We start from the raw sequence: 15,528 nt of genomic DNA on the forward strand, positions 1-15,528 counted from the left end.
AAAAATAGTTTACTAAGAAATAGAGCAATGACTAAAAGATCACAAATATTTTCTGACACGTTTAACTACTTTAAACCAAAAAATTGGAGTAAGTCTTTTAACAGCTAAGAGTAGGGAAACAAGCATCTACAAGAACCATCCCCACAATGCCAAAGTAAAGCATGCTGAAGAAAACATAGTTGAAACTTCTGGTGTATGTGCTCTCTGCCACCTCCTATCCTCGATGACACTGTTATTCAATAATTTTCAGGAATGTGGACTATGAAAGACAGTAACAAACAAAAACGTTCGCCAAAGAAAGCATATCCTGCACCAGATACAGTTTAGCTTCCCAAATAATAATAAAAAATAATGATAATTTAAGCTTTCTTTTAAAATTGAGGGTAGGTTCACAATAAAGACTAAGAAACTTTAGGACAGGTGACTTAGCTTTTCATGCAATTATTAGAAAACATTCCATATTTTTGTGTGTCACTCAACTGAGTTACCACGGATGGATCCACTGCAGCTTTTTAAACAAAACACTCAAAACAAGATGTTTCATTTTCTAAAATTCTTGTTTGACTACAGATTTCTATATACCTCCTAAGTAACTCCTAAGCAACTCCTAAGAACACATTTCTGATTTTCACGCATTTTTAGACCAGAAATATCAAATAAACCTATTCTTGTGAAAAGAACTATGTTCGGTGAAATTGTAGTCTATTTAACTTTTGATTTTAACTTTGACTCTCTGGAAGTATGCAATGTGCTTGAACAGTGAAATCATTGGCTGATCTGATAGGAAAGGGTCAACAGAAATTATAACAGTTAGCTAAACCAACATTTCTGTGACTGTTGTACATATACTAACCAGCATCAAGTATTCAATATCAAGAGACAATTCTGTGTCATATTCTAGCAAACTGTTTATAACACATTTTTTTGTATTAAAATTTCATGTATAATAATGCAAACTTAATTTATTAGTTGATACTTATTGCCCCAACTTAATATAATGCATGAACTGTATCAAAATCACATAAGAACTGATGGTTTTAAATATTACTCTAAGCCTTAGTTGAGACAAGCTTCCACTTCTTCTAATATCTCTAATTAGAAACTAGTAAGAATGCTTCTCCATCCAAAATTGCGTTAGGATTTAAATTAAAGGTAACAGCAATCTAAGCAGATTGAAAATGGCCATCTCTGAAACTACCATAGAAAGGAGAAAGATTAACATTGATCTTGTCAAGACCAGTGATTTGTCATGAATCCTCTTGTGATTCATGATTTGTTATTAAAGTAGTCTCAGAATAAACAAAACCTATAATGCCATGTAGCATCCTAACACTTCTGTCATTCCAAAATGTTTAACAAAGGACGTACTCGTTCACTCTCATTCTCAAAGTAGCTTGCTCAGGCACTTAATGTAACGTAGTTGTGACGGATCTATCTATAGGCTGCAGAACTTCACCCAAACTCTTACATTCTGGACCACAGAATCTTGTAACAAGTACTGCAGTTGGTACAGCAAAGCTACTTTATTTTGTGCTCAGTTTAAAGCTAGACAAGAGAGAGAGTTTCAACCATAACCGTATTACAGCAAAACATGCTTTCCAAGTGCTACCAAAATTCATCCTTGTTTCTACTGTGGCAACAGATCAGTTCCAACAGAGTACCTTCAAAGTGCTTTCCATAATCCTTTGAAGACAGCAACATCTTGTTATTAGAGAAGTGATTCAATCACCTAGGTAAACATTACACACTTGGTGGCAATCACAACCACGACCATATTTACCTGTGGGCACATTTCCTGTAACATGATCTACACATTACTGCCATTCATAGGCCTAAGCAGATAAATTATTGTGATAATAAGCCCTTACATTCCTGTGTTCTACCTACAGAGGAAATTACAAAGTTGGTTTTATTCTATTGAGGCAATCTGCATTTCTTAGAACCTGTTCTATGCCATGGCTAACCTGGGAAGCATTTTCTCCAGTTAGCAGAGAGATGTATCTACTGTCATTAAGAGTCTTCTCTGGCAAGGGACCTGACTGTGGACTAAGCACTAGAAATAAGCATCAGCAAACAGACACTTTGCAGATTTCACTCATTCTCAGTGGCTGAAATTCTGAGTTTATAGAGTTGCACTCAATTTCACTCAGCCATCAGGGAGATGGATGCATGTCCGTCACGGCTAGTAAAATCCAATGAAGAGAGTTAAACCTTTTGTATAGGTATATCGATCATTACTTTGAAACACTTCACTAAAAATCATATTGATGCTGCAAGTCTAAAACAAACAATTCCTTTACAGGGCAGAAGTTGCAGTAATAGCGAATCAATCTCAGTTAATAGATACTATGAGTGCTGTGACAAATAACTGCTTACTCATCCCCAAAATGCACTATACATGGTGACCATAGGGCTATCTTTCATTATGCAGTTAAGTATAAATTGTGTCCGTAAAGACATATATAATGCTTTCACGTAGTAGAATACTGGTGGTGGTGTTCAATAATCAAGATGCTTGTCATTTCCTCTTGGTTAACTAAAACACAATTTTAAGTACAACCCATTTGTCAAGCACATTCAAGAAATGAATCAGAAAATAGTGCTGTGGGGTGGAGGAAAACATCTTGAAAATTCTTGGTGCCAGCTTCCCTTCCCTCTCTTGAGTTCCCGGTAAGTTGTGCATGGAATCACATTCATCTTTTATCACTCACTCCAATTGCTTTCCATTTTGTCTTGACTTGGAAGCTTTCAATACTAAAAATAAATGTCTCAGTTTCTGTATATATAAACTAAAATGACAGTGATACAATTTCAAGCTTGGAAGAGACTCAGATATCCATTTATACACAAACAGGAAGAACTCCCAAAATAATCATTGGAGATAATTGGACAGCAGCTTTTAGCTATCTGATTGTGTCTGCCACATCAATTGGTGTAATGATTCCTTCTGTTTTCTGGCTCTACACACTCTTTATTACGTGTCCATATTCTGCTAGTATTAGCAGCACAACAATATTTAAAATACTGTACTACTGCCACTACTAAAGACCTTTCCTTCAATCCAAAGAAGCTTCTTACCCCGACCCACCCACCAAACAAAAAGGGCTTTCGATACATAACTGCTCCGAAAGCATGATTACAAAAGTCATCACCACCATCTACAATCATATTTTCACCTGTTCATGTGGTGTACACCTGTGGGTTGTTGGCAATACACATGATTGCAGTGTGGAAGACTCCAGGTTCACAATGAGCCCTGTCATTTTTGTTCTCTTAAGCGAATATGCCATGCTACCCCCAAACCCTGTACGAAGGCTACTGCCTCTTATAATACTATCTTGTTTATAATTCTTTTTCTTTTTAAGTGCATAAAATACTAACGCAAAACCCAAGAACAAACATATACAATAATCAAAACAAGGAATATACATATACAAACATAAAGTAATAACTCAAAGACCTTGAACAAGTGTACTAACATGCTTTTATACTGCGACCTAACGTGCAAGCAGTAGACTACCCCACCACAGGTAAGAAATGAGAAATTTTGAGGGCTATTGAGCACTGCATTTTCGCAGCTGAACAGTATAAAGTTATTTAGCAGTGTTCAATAGCCTTCAAACTCACTTCTGTCTGTGGGTTAGAGCGGTCTACTAAGAAAGACTAAAATAAAGGCAATGTAATAAAGGCAGGGCCAAGATTTTCTCAATATTAAAAAAAAAAAAAAACCCACAACAAAAAACAAACAAAAAAACACCATAACACTTTTAAGTTTGCATTCTGAAAATAGAAAAAGATCTGAAGATGCCATATGCTTGAACTAAACAATACAAAAAAAATCTATATTAAAACAGGCTTTAGCCTATTCTACTACTAATACCATGCATGTATACCTAGAAGCAAGTTTAAAAAAACTCGTGATTCAAGGACTACAGCTTGAGAGTCCATCCAGTTCAGCTGTGATTCTGATACCACTCAGAGTATATAATACAGACTTTTTATTCAGTTCCTTTCAGTCAGCAAAACTAACGGCTAAACTTGACATGGGATTCATTTTTATGGATATGAACACTGATTTTGACAGAGATTTTTAAAAGAGGATCTAAGAGTTGGTGTTTATTTACCAAATGCTCAAAATAAATATGAGTATTTCCAGTGGGAAACATTAAACAGTTTGCATCATAATTAGATCCTCTTACTATAAATTATATGAAACTCTCCAGCATAGCAATTGGTCACTTTTGCCATTTATGCTTGCATATTTCAGCCTTCAGCCATTCTCTAGCATGGATGCTTCATTGATGGCTGAGGGTAACACTTCAAAAATGAACTAGCTAAACAAACTTCCCAGCAGCACTTGACAGAGCTACACCTATTCTTCCCCATTTCCAAAGCAGTACAGAATTAATTACCAGTTCTATGGATCTATTGTAAGTATAATAGACTAAAGAGCTATCACAGACACATTTATTGTAAAAGCACAATCCCAAGAGTGTCTAGTAGAGGGCCAAAACGATTAACACAAATGCTTTGTCAGATCAAAGATAAAATCTGCACCGCCCAATTGAGGAATGAATTAGAACAGTGGGTTATCTTTCAAATTAACCAGGGCAGTTAGTGAGGAAAATTTCATGAAAGTGTAATTCTTAGCCTTTGTGAATCCACACAGCAGGCATTCTGCCAGCTGACAAGATGATGAAATTTTCATGCTTAAAAAAGCCCTCTTCATTTCCCAATTTAGATTAGCTAGCGTTTCTCTCTCTTTTCATCTATTTGCTCTTCTGAAGCAGGACAAAAAAAAAAAAAAAAAAAAAAAATCACACCACACAACAGAATCAATCTTTCAAAGAATAATGCATTTCTGAAAAGAAATATTTGCATGTCATTTTTAAGGATATTTACAATTAGGAGTAAGATTCTCAAAAATGATATTGTTAATACTATTAAGAAAGCCAAAAATACTGGAGTAATGGGACCTATGTTTTAGAACACAAATAAAAGATTTTTAATGTTTTGATGGGAAAAAGGACTGAAGAAAAGAAATTACATAAAGGTAAATAATTTCCAAAAGCAATGGTATTGTAGCAAGCTTACAAAATTATATTTGTGTACTTACACTTGCATCGTTTTAAAGGAAGGAAGTACATCACCAGTATATTTACTTATTTATCAACTTTACCCACCAAAAAGACCAAGTATATTTTGCACTTGTACATATTATGGCATTCCCCTTCTAAATTTATATAGCTACACATGGAAGCCTTTCAATAGACAGGGAAACAAAATGCAATGATTCTAAACCCTGAAAAAAAAATCTCATTCAAAGCCCACTGAAAAAAAGTAAGCTTATTCATTTCTGCAAGCTGTGGATAGGGCCAAAAGACTCCTGTTAACAGTGACTTCATAAAAAGTAGCTCACTATTTTAAGGGTTAAAAAAATATTATTTATGATTATTTTTTTTTTGTATTGCGGGTCATTTGACCAACATATAAAGAAAAGTATTATCTAAAAAATACATACATACTGAAATAAATGGAATAACAAAGTTAATCAATGTATTTGTCTATTCAAACTGACACTTCTGAGCCTCTCAGGTACAACAACTACAAGAGGAGACTTAAGTGTCTCAAAGTTGTGTCAGATGTTTTGTTCAGATGGTACTTTGCCATACGACTTCTGAGTGTGCCTCTATAGTTTATAGGATTATATGTATTAGTGCAAACATCCATTTGACAAATTTCAACTCCAGCTGTTACACAGTCACTACAAGTACTTGATGAAAGGAGTATACTAAAGCCCAGAGCACCTGCTTTTCTAAGAGCTAACGGGACAAAAAGTTTTCTTGCCCAGCTCAGTGGAAAGCCCTTCTTTTTAATGAAAATCATTGTGCAACTTCAAAACTACTCTTAACAGTAAAATAAACTCACATTTCTGGAGTCTGAATGTATTCCACAGTTAAATAGTAATATTAGACATCATCATTAGAGCTAACTAATAATTATAAGGTTAAATGTAAGTTATCAGCGCTGAAAATATAATCAAGTTTATATTCATCTACAAGTACAAATAAATTCCTCTTGGAGGACATTTTATTATGATATATACTAGGTAGACAGATACATAACAGATTTTCATAGAATATAAATAAATTACAACGTTCAATATTGAAACATTTCAGAATTCGGTTCACGGCTTGGCCTTACAACCAAGCAAAAACCAAAAGCTAGAGAACAGAGTAAAATATTACAGCATTTTTCATTCTTTAGAATACTTCAGAAACAACTCTTCTTCCTGTCCTTAAATGTTCCTTTATACATCAAGTTTACTATTGCACATATCATGCATATGAAAGTTTTGCAGCCAGATGGACTTGGCAATAATGCAAGATTTCACATTTGATAATTTTACCCACCTAAATGATTTACCCTTAACTTCAGTGCAAAGGAACAATGAATCCTACCTTAAGAAATACTGTAAATTTAAATAGTCTAAGAAAGCTCTTTTTGACGCAATGATCTTCAAAAGACACACTTATACCTTCTGAATATATCACATTTCCAGAAAACATATCAGAAAACATTTATTTACAATTGCAATAGGAACTAATATAGAAGGAAAAAAAATTACATAAGATGTACATTTAGTATTAAACCATAATTAAAACAAAACTACTATGCTAATGCTCTGCATTTTAGCTGCCATCTGAAAAAATATTTTGTAATATCTAAGAAAACAAACCACAAATTAGGCTGGCCTTTCATTTACAGGTCAAAATTTCAAAAATAATTTTTAGGTATATGAAAGGTTATGAGCATCCAAAGGTTAGGAGTTCTTTCAAAAATGATGTCTGATCTGAGGGCTGTGAAAAAAGGTCCTGTGTTAGACAGCTACATAATAAAAGAAGTTATGAGGAATTCCATGACAATTTCACCAAAATGGACAGGTGATAATTCACAAAACACAATCCTTCTAGCATATTAGAGATGCCAAACATATTAATATAATTTAAAAATCAAGGTATATTTTTCCTAACCTATTAGTTCTTTGGTCAGTGGAAAGATGGGAAATGCAAATATTACAGCACTATTTTTTCAGTAATGCCACACAATGCCAGCCATTGGAAAGCAATGAGCTCCTTCATCTGTAGTAATGCTGACAAACACTGTTATAAAATGTTACATATGTACATATACGTACCTGACTATTTTGACTTAAAACAGAAATGAGAAAAATAACCTAAATTAATATTTTAAAAATCATTAACTGATAGTTTCCTTTTCATAAAGTTGAGTTTTGCAACTGCACTAATTTATACTTTATCAAAAAAAAGTGAGATAGCTGCTAAATTCAGGACCACTTAGACAACTCATTTCTTATGGAAGAATATTTTCTGAATACTTACACTGTAGTATCTTTTGAGGTGGCGTCTAATATCCAAGAGTAATTTGTTGTTCATTTGAACCACGTGGTTGAAAGGCGGCTCTTCACATTCACTCTTACTGCACCTTTGCAAGCTGGGCTCAATAAATCGCCCCTGAATAAAAGAAATGCAAAAATATATATCATGACAGCAGATGATAGCAGCCAAAGTTATTGCAAGAGTTTAGACGTAACACTTCATGTAAAAAAAAGATAAAAAAAATCTTAAAGGTCTTTATTTTTTCAATTAGATCTCTACTCTCCAGTCTTTCTTTCTTCCCACCACAGTTGGTCACATCCATATAAAGACTCGTCTGATAGGACAAACAGTTTTTCAAATCTCTTTTCAGTGAAAAATCTTCTGGAGATGATGCTTCTTCATCTGCTACAAAATTAATCATTCAACAAACTATGTTTTATTGAGGAGACTGAAGTTTTGCCTAAAGCTACTAATCAGAACACTGAAATCCACCTTACAGATACCAATTATAGATTACCAACGGGGCTGTAAAGACAACCTTGTTGCAAAAGAACAAGGAGATCATTTTTTATCTTCCCCAAGTGCAAAGAACAGCTCCTAGAGTTCCACAGCATCTCATTTACTTTTGAAATCTCTGAATGGCAAACATTAAGATTTCAGCACCTAAAAACAGTATGTGAAGTACTGAAATTAAATTCAGTAAAATTCTCACCGAAATAACAAAAACCTGTTAGGTTGGATATTTACAACGCTATGTAAAAAGTCTTCTTTCCATTTACAACTTAACACTTAGGCTATTCTGAACCATCTTGGCTAAACTCCCACAACACAAAATAATTCCACTAAATAATTGCGTAGCATACTTACTATGTTTACATATATAATGTGTGTGTGTGGATATGTATATATACATATATATATATATATATAAAGAGTTTGACATCCACTTCTCTCCATCTCTCCAGTTAGCCCATCTGCAAGTTGTCAAGCCTACGTGCAATTAACTGTTTTATTTACAGCTGTAATGAACAAAAGTCAAGGATTTACATAGCATCACTCGATCTGTGTGCCTTTTCATCTTACTTGCTTCCAAAGACTGCTTTATTTTGATTCAAAAAAATGCAAAACATCTGCTGTTTGTCCAAATTAACTTAAAATAATTACTTTTAATTTAGATAAAAGATTTATTTGCTTTGAGTCTCAAGGTTTTCACTACTCTGAGGCTCGCTAATTTGCCAATGACTAATATATGCATAACATTGCTGGAGAGTTAAATACTTGGCCCTATTTCAAGTTGTGATCCAAGGTCCCAGATACATTTTTTGGCAGAACTTCTCAACAAGAATGCACCCCTGTGACTTTTTATGTTCAATATACAAAGACAGAAGGAAAGATAACATAGAAAAGCCTTACTGTGAAGAAAGGAAGTGGGATGTAAAAAGATAAACAGAAATTTCAAAATCACTTTGTTCCAATTAATATGATTTAGGATAAGAAATTGCCATAGCTACATGAAAGTTTCATTAAATAGGGAACTGGAAGTTACTCAGGTGTTAAGATAAGGATGTCTTAAAAAGTTACAGTTAACAATCATTCATGAATGTGGGCAAACAGATTAATGAAGCCAGCTTATCTCACACGTTCTCCTAGACTGCACTGCTCCTAGCTGAGATGCAAAAATGGGAAAAATATTTCTACACTGTCCTATCAGCAGATTTCTGTTCCAAAGATATAAACAACAGTCCCTTAGCAATATGGTATCTTCTCCTACATCATATGAATGCTGTCTGAAAAGCCTTTTCCTCTACAACTATTTTCCCCCTCACCAATAAAGAGAAATAAAACACTGAAAACGAACCGAACAGTCAAAGACATTGTCATAAATATTCTCTGTTCCACATTTGAGGCAGCAAAACTTGAATCTTTCACAGTCCCTATATTTCTCCTCATCAGTGAGCTGAGCTGGGCCACCAACCAAGGCATCATTCTCCTCATCTTTATGGTAATGGTGATGGACTCTGAATTGGGAGGGATCCAGTCCTATTAATAAGAAACAAAAATTTCAAAAGACTAAGAGGTCAACCATGCAAGTAGGCTCATTTTTCATATGCTTGGTGAAGCAGAGTGAAAAGAAAGTTACAAAATGTAAATTCAAAAGCTGAAAATCTCTCTTTAGCAAACACTGCTCTATAAATACAAATACATTTTACAATTTTTAACCACAAATAAAGGTTCACAAAACATGAAGAAATCTTCTCACTTATCTTCTTACGCAAGATTGCTTTATAAATAAAGCAAGCACGTTGCATTATCATGGGAGTATGCAACAGAACATTCTGTTTCTGAGGAAACCACTCCTAGGATGGCTTTATTGTTATTTTCTTCTTAAGTTACATTGAAAATATTTCAATAAAAATGTGCATCGTTATTAAGAAACAGTCTTTAAATCAAAACGGCACCATTAAAACTGAAAACAGAGAATAAAAACCCCATTAAAGAAACACGGGTGCACTGCTATTACCAACTCCTTCAAGTCCGTATACAACTGCCAACTCTGATTTCAATGCAGTGGTCGATTTCATTTTGGCTCAGTGGTTAACAGCATGTAGGTTTCAATCTAATGCAGTGGTTAAAATTCAGCAGCAGCATTTAAAACGACAGCGCTGGAGAGAAAATGCTTTATTTCTGATTGCCAGAACTCAGGATTTTAAACAAATAAATACACAAAAGAGATCCTAAAAATACTGATTCAACCACAAATAAGTAAATAAGCAAGCAAGCACGAAGTTCACTACCCCAGGAATAAGACCACCAAAGTAAATTTAATAAAAATCCTCATTTTTTTGTCATCCTTTGTCACGTTCAACCTTTCAAAAAGTCCATTTATTCCACCTATGACTTTTTCTGCTGTTCTTACTGCTGTTGCATTATGATTTTATTTTTAACTCTAGTAAATAGCACATGATAGAAAAGAATCACCTAAAGAGCGTGGAAAAAAGTGCAGAAAACTACAGCTTACTTTAAAAATCATAAGAAAGGATCAAAGAGAAACAATTAAAAAAAAAAAATTAAGAAAGACTACTTTCCCAAAAGCAGAAGCAGAGCAAAATAGTCCCCTAAAGAAAATATATAGAAAGTGAAATTTTGCTCAACTGTACTTTTCCAATATTCAATCAAAAACTGAGAGAGCCAGTAAGAAAAAAATATTTTTAAGAAAGATAAATTAAGGCAACTAAAAGCTTACCATACATCATCCTATATCATATGTGAATTTAAGTAAACGTAAGAATTGCCAGAGAAAAAGTATGAAAGATTACAAATAAAAAGTGAAGCTTGATTTTACAGTTCCTCCTAAGCTCTCTATGCTGAGAGACTTAAAGAAAATGTTTGGGAACAATATTCAGCCACTCTGGACAAGTATTACTGCACACATAAAACAGTGGTGCTATACAAGCAGATACAGACTGTCTCTACCTAAAGTTACAGATATCAAACATTTTATTATCATGATTCTGAGTTTCTACTTTACAGCTATATGACAAATTCTAGGAGAAGAAAAAATTACATTGACAAAAAAGATTAACTGGTTCTTGAAAAAACAAGAGTTTTCACTAAAATGTAATAAACATTTCCAATTTTACTTTTATGAATAGAAATAAATGTTAGTGCGTGGGGCTAATATTTAGTCTCAAAGTGGTTCTTAAACTTTTAATGCTATTCTCTACAATTCTTTGAAAGGAAGGACAAATAAAGCTAATAGCATATTTTACACTTTAATATATATGGCACAACCTCATCCCTCATCACCACCACCCCCCCCCCCCAAAAAAAAAAAACCACTACAAAACAACCCTGTAGGGCTGCAGGATTGCTTTTTTTTTTTTTTTTTTTTAATTTGTTTTTGTTTATTAGTTAGAAAAAAATGGTGGTGGTAATACACTTTCTGTTTTAAAAACCAAGGAAAACGTTCTGCAACAAATGTGGTAAGATAAATGTTTTAGAAAGTGGAGTTCAGTTTCAGTATTAAGATCAAAACAGGAAAAAAAAAATCAAAAACCAAATAAAGTATGCATCTAAGATAGTAATGGTGAATAAAAATAAAAATTCACAGATCACTGTGATTGGAACTGAAATGAGAAGCGATCACTGCAACTTTACAATACGGATGCCATTAACATTCAGCTAAAAATCTATTTTTGGTAGTTTCCCAAATGCAGCAGTAAAGCGAAATAGTTCCCTAAGGAAATACGGAGAGAAATTCTGCTCAACTGTACTTTTCCAATATTCACTCAAAATGGTGAGAGCCAATAAGCATACAGATATTTTGTGATAATTTAAAATGAAAAAAATATATATTATCCATTCTAAGAAGCTGAAGTACACCCATATGTGAACTTTCTTGGCTGTTTTGGCTGGAAAAAGAAAACAAAGCACAAAAAAAAACAAGAAAAAGTATTGCGATGACTCCTGTGTATATCTCACTTTCAGTGTGCAAACATCCCCAATGAAATCCGAGACTACACATCAGGCTTTTAAAGAACGTGCCTTCTGCAATTATCTTGTGGAATTGGGATCTATTTTTCTACTATATCCTTTCAGGAATAGTTCATTCAATTAATCCGTTCCAGCATGTCAACCTGAGTCCTCTTGGGGGGACACACAGGTCATACTGGGCATAATACAGCATTGGGAAAACAAAACGGGGGATGTCTAATACATGTGACAAAAAAAATGTGTTTTTTTTTTTTTTGTGTTGTTGTTTTGTTTTTAAAATATTTTTTAAATTTAGTTTGATAGAATGAGACAAGTTAGTGAACTTCTTTGAACTTTTGTCTTCTCTGACATCAAGAGAAAGCCAAGGGGCCTTAAATCACAGAATTACCTATGCCACAGGTAAGTGTTCCGATCTGACCAGAACTGCACGGTTGCCTTCATGATGAAAGAAAAAATCTGTAGTGTTAAAAATGCTACACAAGTAAATAACACAGGAAAGTTCTAAAAGTTGTCCCTGAATCATTTTGTAGCATTATTAAAATGTTTGCAATTTGGTAAGCAAAAAACAGCACTCCGCACGCCGAAAGGCAGGCAGGTGTATTTCACTAATCGCAATATTGAAAAAAAAATAACAACTTCTGCAGATGTGGGTTTTTTTTTCAGATTTTATACACACTCCCACCTCTGCACCCTCCCAAAAGAACAGAAGCGACAAACACAAAAAAGCAAAAGAATCGCCAAGTTCCAGCTCTGAAGGAGACACTCAGATAACAAAAGCGCTATTACTTTTTTCCACTGATTTTTTTTTTTTTTTTAATAAACGAAGTCTGAGGGTTGCTTGCTTGCTTCTCCACGGATTCTGTGTTTTAAAGGCAGGTTCGCCCAAAAGCACCGAAGTTTCCCGGCCCGAGGCCCGGCTCCAGGCGCTCCGTGACACGGCGCAAAGAGTGTGCGGTGCTGCCACCCAGAGGCCCGGCCTCGCCTAACTTTCTCTGCTAGGCTCCAAGCCGGGGCTGCGAAGACGTTCTGGCTTTGCTGCTACATTTTGCCAGCCTTACGCGAAAGGGATCCTCCCGCTCCTGGAAGGAAGATGCTCCACAGTACTGCCTTCCCAGCTGTGGTGTGGTACACTAAGCAAGCACAGAGGCAGGCAGCTCCCTGCACCTAAACCAGCGCAGTTAGGCTCCAGCAATCCTCTCAGTGCTCAGTCTTGTTAAGGCAGCCCTGCTCTGCTCTCAATTCTGACTGCAAGCCACACTCCAGGGGCTCCACTTCCCCCAGCTGTGAAGGGATCCCTTAACTCCTGCAGACAGTCCTCCCTTGCATTCCAACCATCACAGTTAGGGCACCTCTTCTCTGCAAACTACACAAAAAACACAAACCTATGGAGAGAGAGTCTGAGCATCCAAGTTCATCTACAGCACTGCAAAGAAAAAGACTACGAACAGCAAAATTCACACAGCTTAGAGTTGACTAGTTCACTGTCGTGAGCTTTTGCATTGCTTTAATCTTCATTTCCACCACCCTGCTCTTGTTTCACTGCCTCAGGTGAGAAAAGCAAGAAAATACAGAACCTTGCACAGCTCCTATGTGCCACCAGGCAAATGCAACTGCTCTGGTTTTTGCCAGGAACGCCCAGCTGGGCAACTGCTAACTGGTAATGGAACCTACTAAATTGTTCTAGGAAGAGGAAAAATAGACATAGTACTACAAGTTAGAGGGAATCTTCTTACAAAAAGAAGTTAACATGCAGACCCTGGCAGTAGGAAGAAAGTGGCGCTGGGAAGCACTCGTAACAACAAGCTTCAGAAGGACCCAATGACCACCAAAAATTAGATGATTTTCCTATGAAATACCCAAACATCAAACAACTTACAGAGCACCCACATGCACATCTGCTTGTAAAGCAACAGCATATGTCTCTTTCAGAAGACCATGAAACAGCCTAGGACAAAATTCCTTTTCAGTGGCCAGCAGCTCCTGCATTTTACAGGAATGGATGTTATCCCACGGTTGACTGACTGCTTCCACAATGCGTAGGTATTTCTGACATCACAGAAACAACAGAGGATTTCTCTTTGAGATCATGAGTAGTATCTACCTACCAACAACAAAACCTACTTTAAATATGTTAAGAGAAGCATTCTGCCAATAGAGTTATATTTCCTTAAAACCTATGGATAGCTTCAAGATGATGTAAACGAGTTCTCCAAGCATTGAAAATGATCACATTTATTGACTGTTATTTTCATCAGATTTCACACGTTACTTATCCTCTGAAAACCCAACAATCCTCATCTTGTCACTGCTTTTCCCTGAGAACTTCAAGAAAAAAAGAGTGCAGGAGTATGCCCATGAGTTTCTCATTTTTAGAAACAATGAATTTCCAATCTCTCAAAGGCTAGACAGACCTCCTACAATGTCCGAAAACAAAAGACAATTTTCAGTTTGATTCCATAGTGAATGAATGTGACATTTAAAGAGCTCTCTGCAATTTTTAGGTGTGGTTATTTGCTTTTGTTCTTCAGTCTCTAAAATAGCTTAGTTAAAATAACTTACTTGGAGCACAGACAGAACAAAGAACTTTTCATCTTTCTGCTGTGAGCCAAGTCTCCCTAAGTTGAGCTCAATTTTATGTACTTAGACTAACACAAAGACTTGTCAATTAAACATACACCTTATAAAGAGATACTGTTAAATATGAAACCAAGAATGCTACAGTCATTCCCCCCATATGGGTACATACTCTACATAGCATGATAAATTGCATCGGGGTAAACACAAATGAGAACACAACCATGTTTCAGCCCACAGATACAACACCTAGGTTGAACAGTAGTTTTCTTCTTCAAAACAGAAAAACATTCTCTTTTGCAAAAAAGGATAAGAGAAATAACAAGAATTTGGCTGGTTAACAATAAAAATACTACCTAAAAAGCCTAACTGAACACAAAGCAATAATGCATTTGCTTGTTTTACTAAACTCAGCTCTAGTCTTGGACGCTTGAAACTACTTTTCATTTCTTTGAAACAAGCATACTGGACTATCCCTCCAAAAATGTTAGAAAAAAAGTAGAAAAATAATTTCAACTTGCAACAATTATGTACAAGTCTGATAAAGTGCTGCAGTAAACACCTAAGTAGAGCAACAGTTTTGAGAAAGACCTGACTTCACCTTCAAGCTCAATTTATGCACTCTGAAGAAAACAAAGCTGGAGACGGAGGAAATGTTTTTAGCATGGTCAAACTGAGTGCATTTCACATCTAAGATTGTAATAAGGCATATACAGGTTTTCAGATTAACAACCGTGGACTATTAATAAACTCTCAGCTGCATTATGCTATTACAGACAATAAAAAACATTTTCGTCTTGAAAGTTCTATAGAACAAAAATCAGCATAGGCATCTGCAAACAGCACATGCTATCAAGTGGCATACAGGTCTTAAGATCTGGGCACTTAATTTAGGTGCCTGCAGGGAGCCAGTCTTTCATAAGAATCAAACCTGTTGTGATTAAGGAACAACTCTAAATTTGAGCCTAACTCAACAGGACTAACAATCTTTGCAAAATAAAATAAATTACCTTCAGAAATCTAAATCTCTCACCTAAAAAATGTGCAAGTTTACTTCATA

General features: G+C 35.3%; 1 protein-coding gene across 6 annotated transcripts in view; it reads right to left on the bottom strand.

The window, feature by feature from the left end:
- POLA1 (DNA polymerase alpha 1, catalytic subunit) overlaps window positions 1-15,528 on the bottom strand; it is a 189,676-nt gene that overhangs the window by 93,152 nt on the left and 80,996 nt on the right. For 5 of the 6 annotated variants that reach the window (XM_031599290.2, XM_090124323.1, XM_031599289.2 and 2 more), the window contains exons 33-34: window positions 9,259-9,440; window positions 7,404-7,535 (exon numbers count right to left, since the gene is read on the bottom strand). In XM_031599290.2, the coding sequence (XP_031455150.2) occupies window positions 7,404-7,535; window positions 9,259-9,440 (314 nt within the window). Of the gene's footprint in view, window positions 1-7,403; window positions 7,536-9,258; window positions 9,441-15,528 lie in introns of those variants that run through there. The other variant, XM_090124337.1, reaches the window with a different exon arrangement.

The sequence above is a fragment of the Phasianus colchicus genome, chromosome 1 (assembly GCF_987193195.1).
Source record: "Phasianus colchicus chromosome 1, bPhaCol1.hap1.1, whole genome shotgun sequence".
NCBI lineage: Eukaryota > Metazoa > Chordata > Aves > Galliformes > Phasianidae > Phasianus > Phasianus colchicus.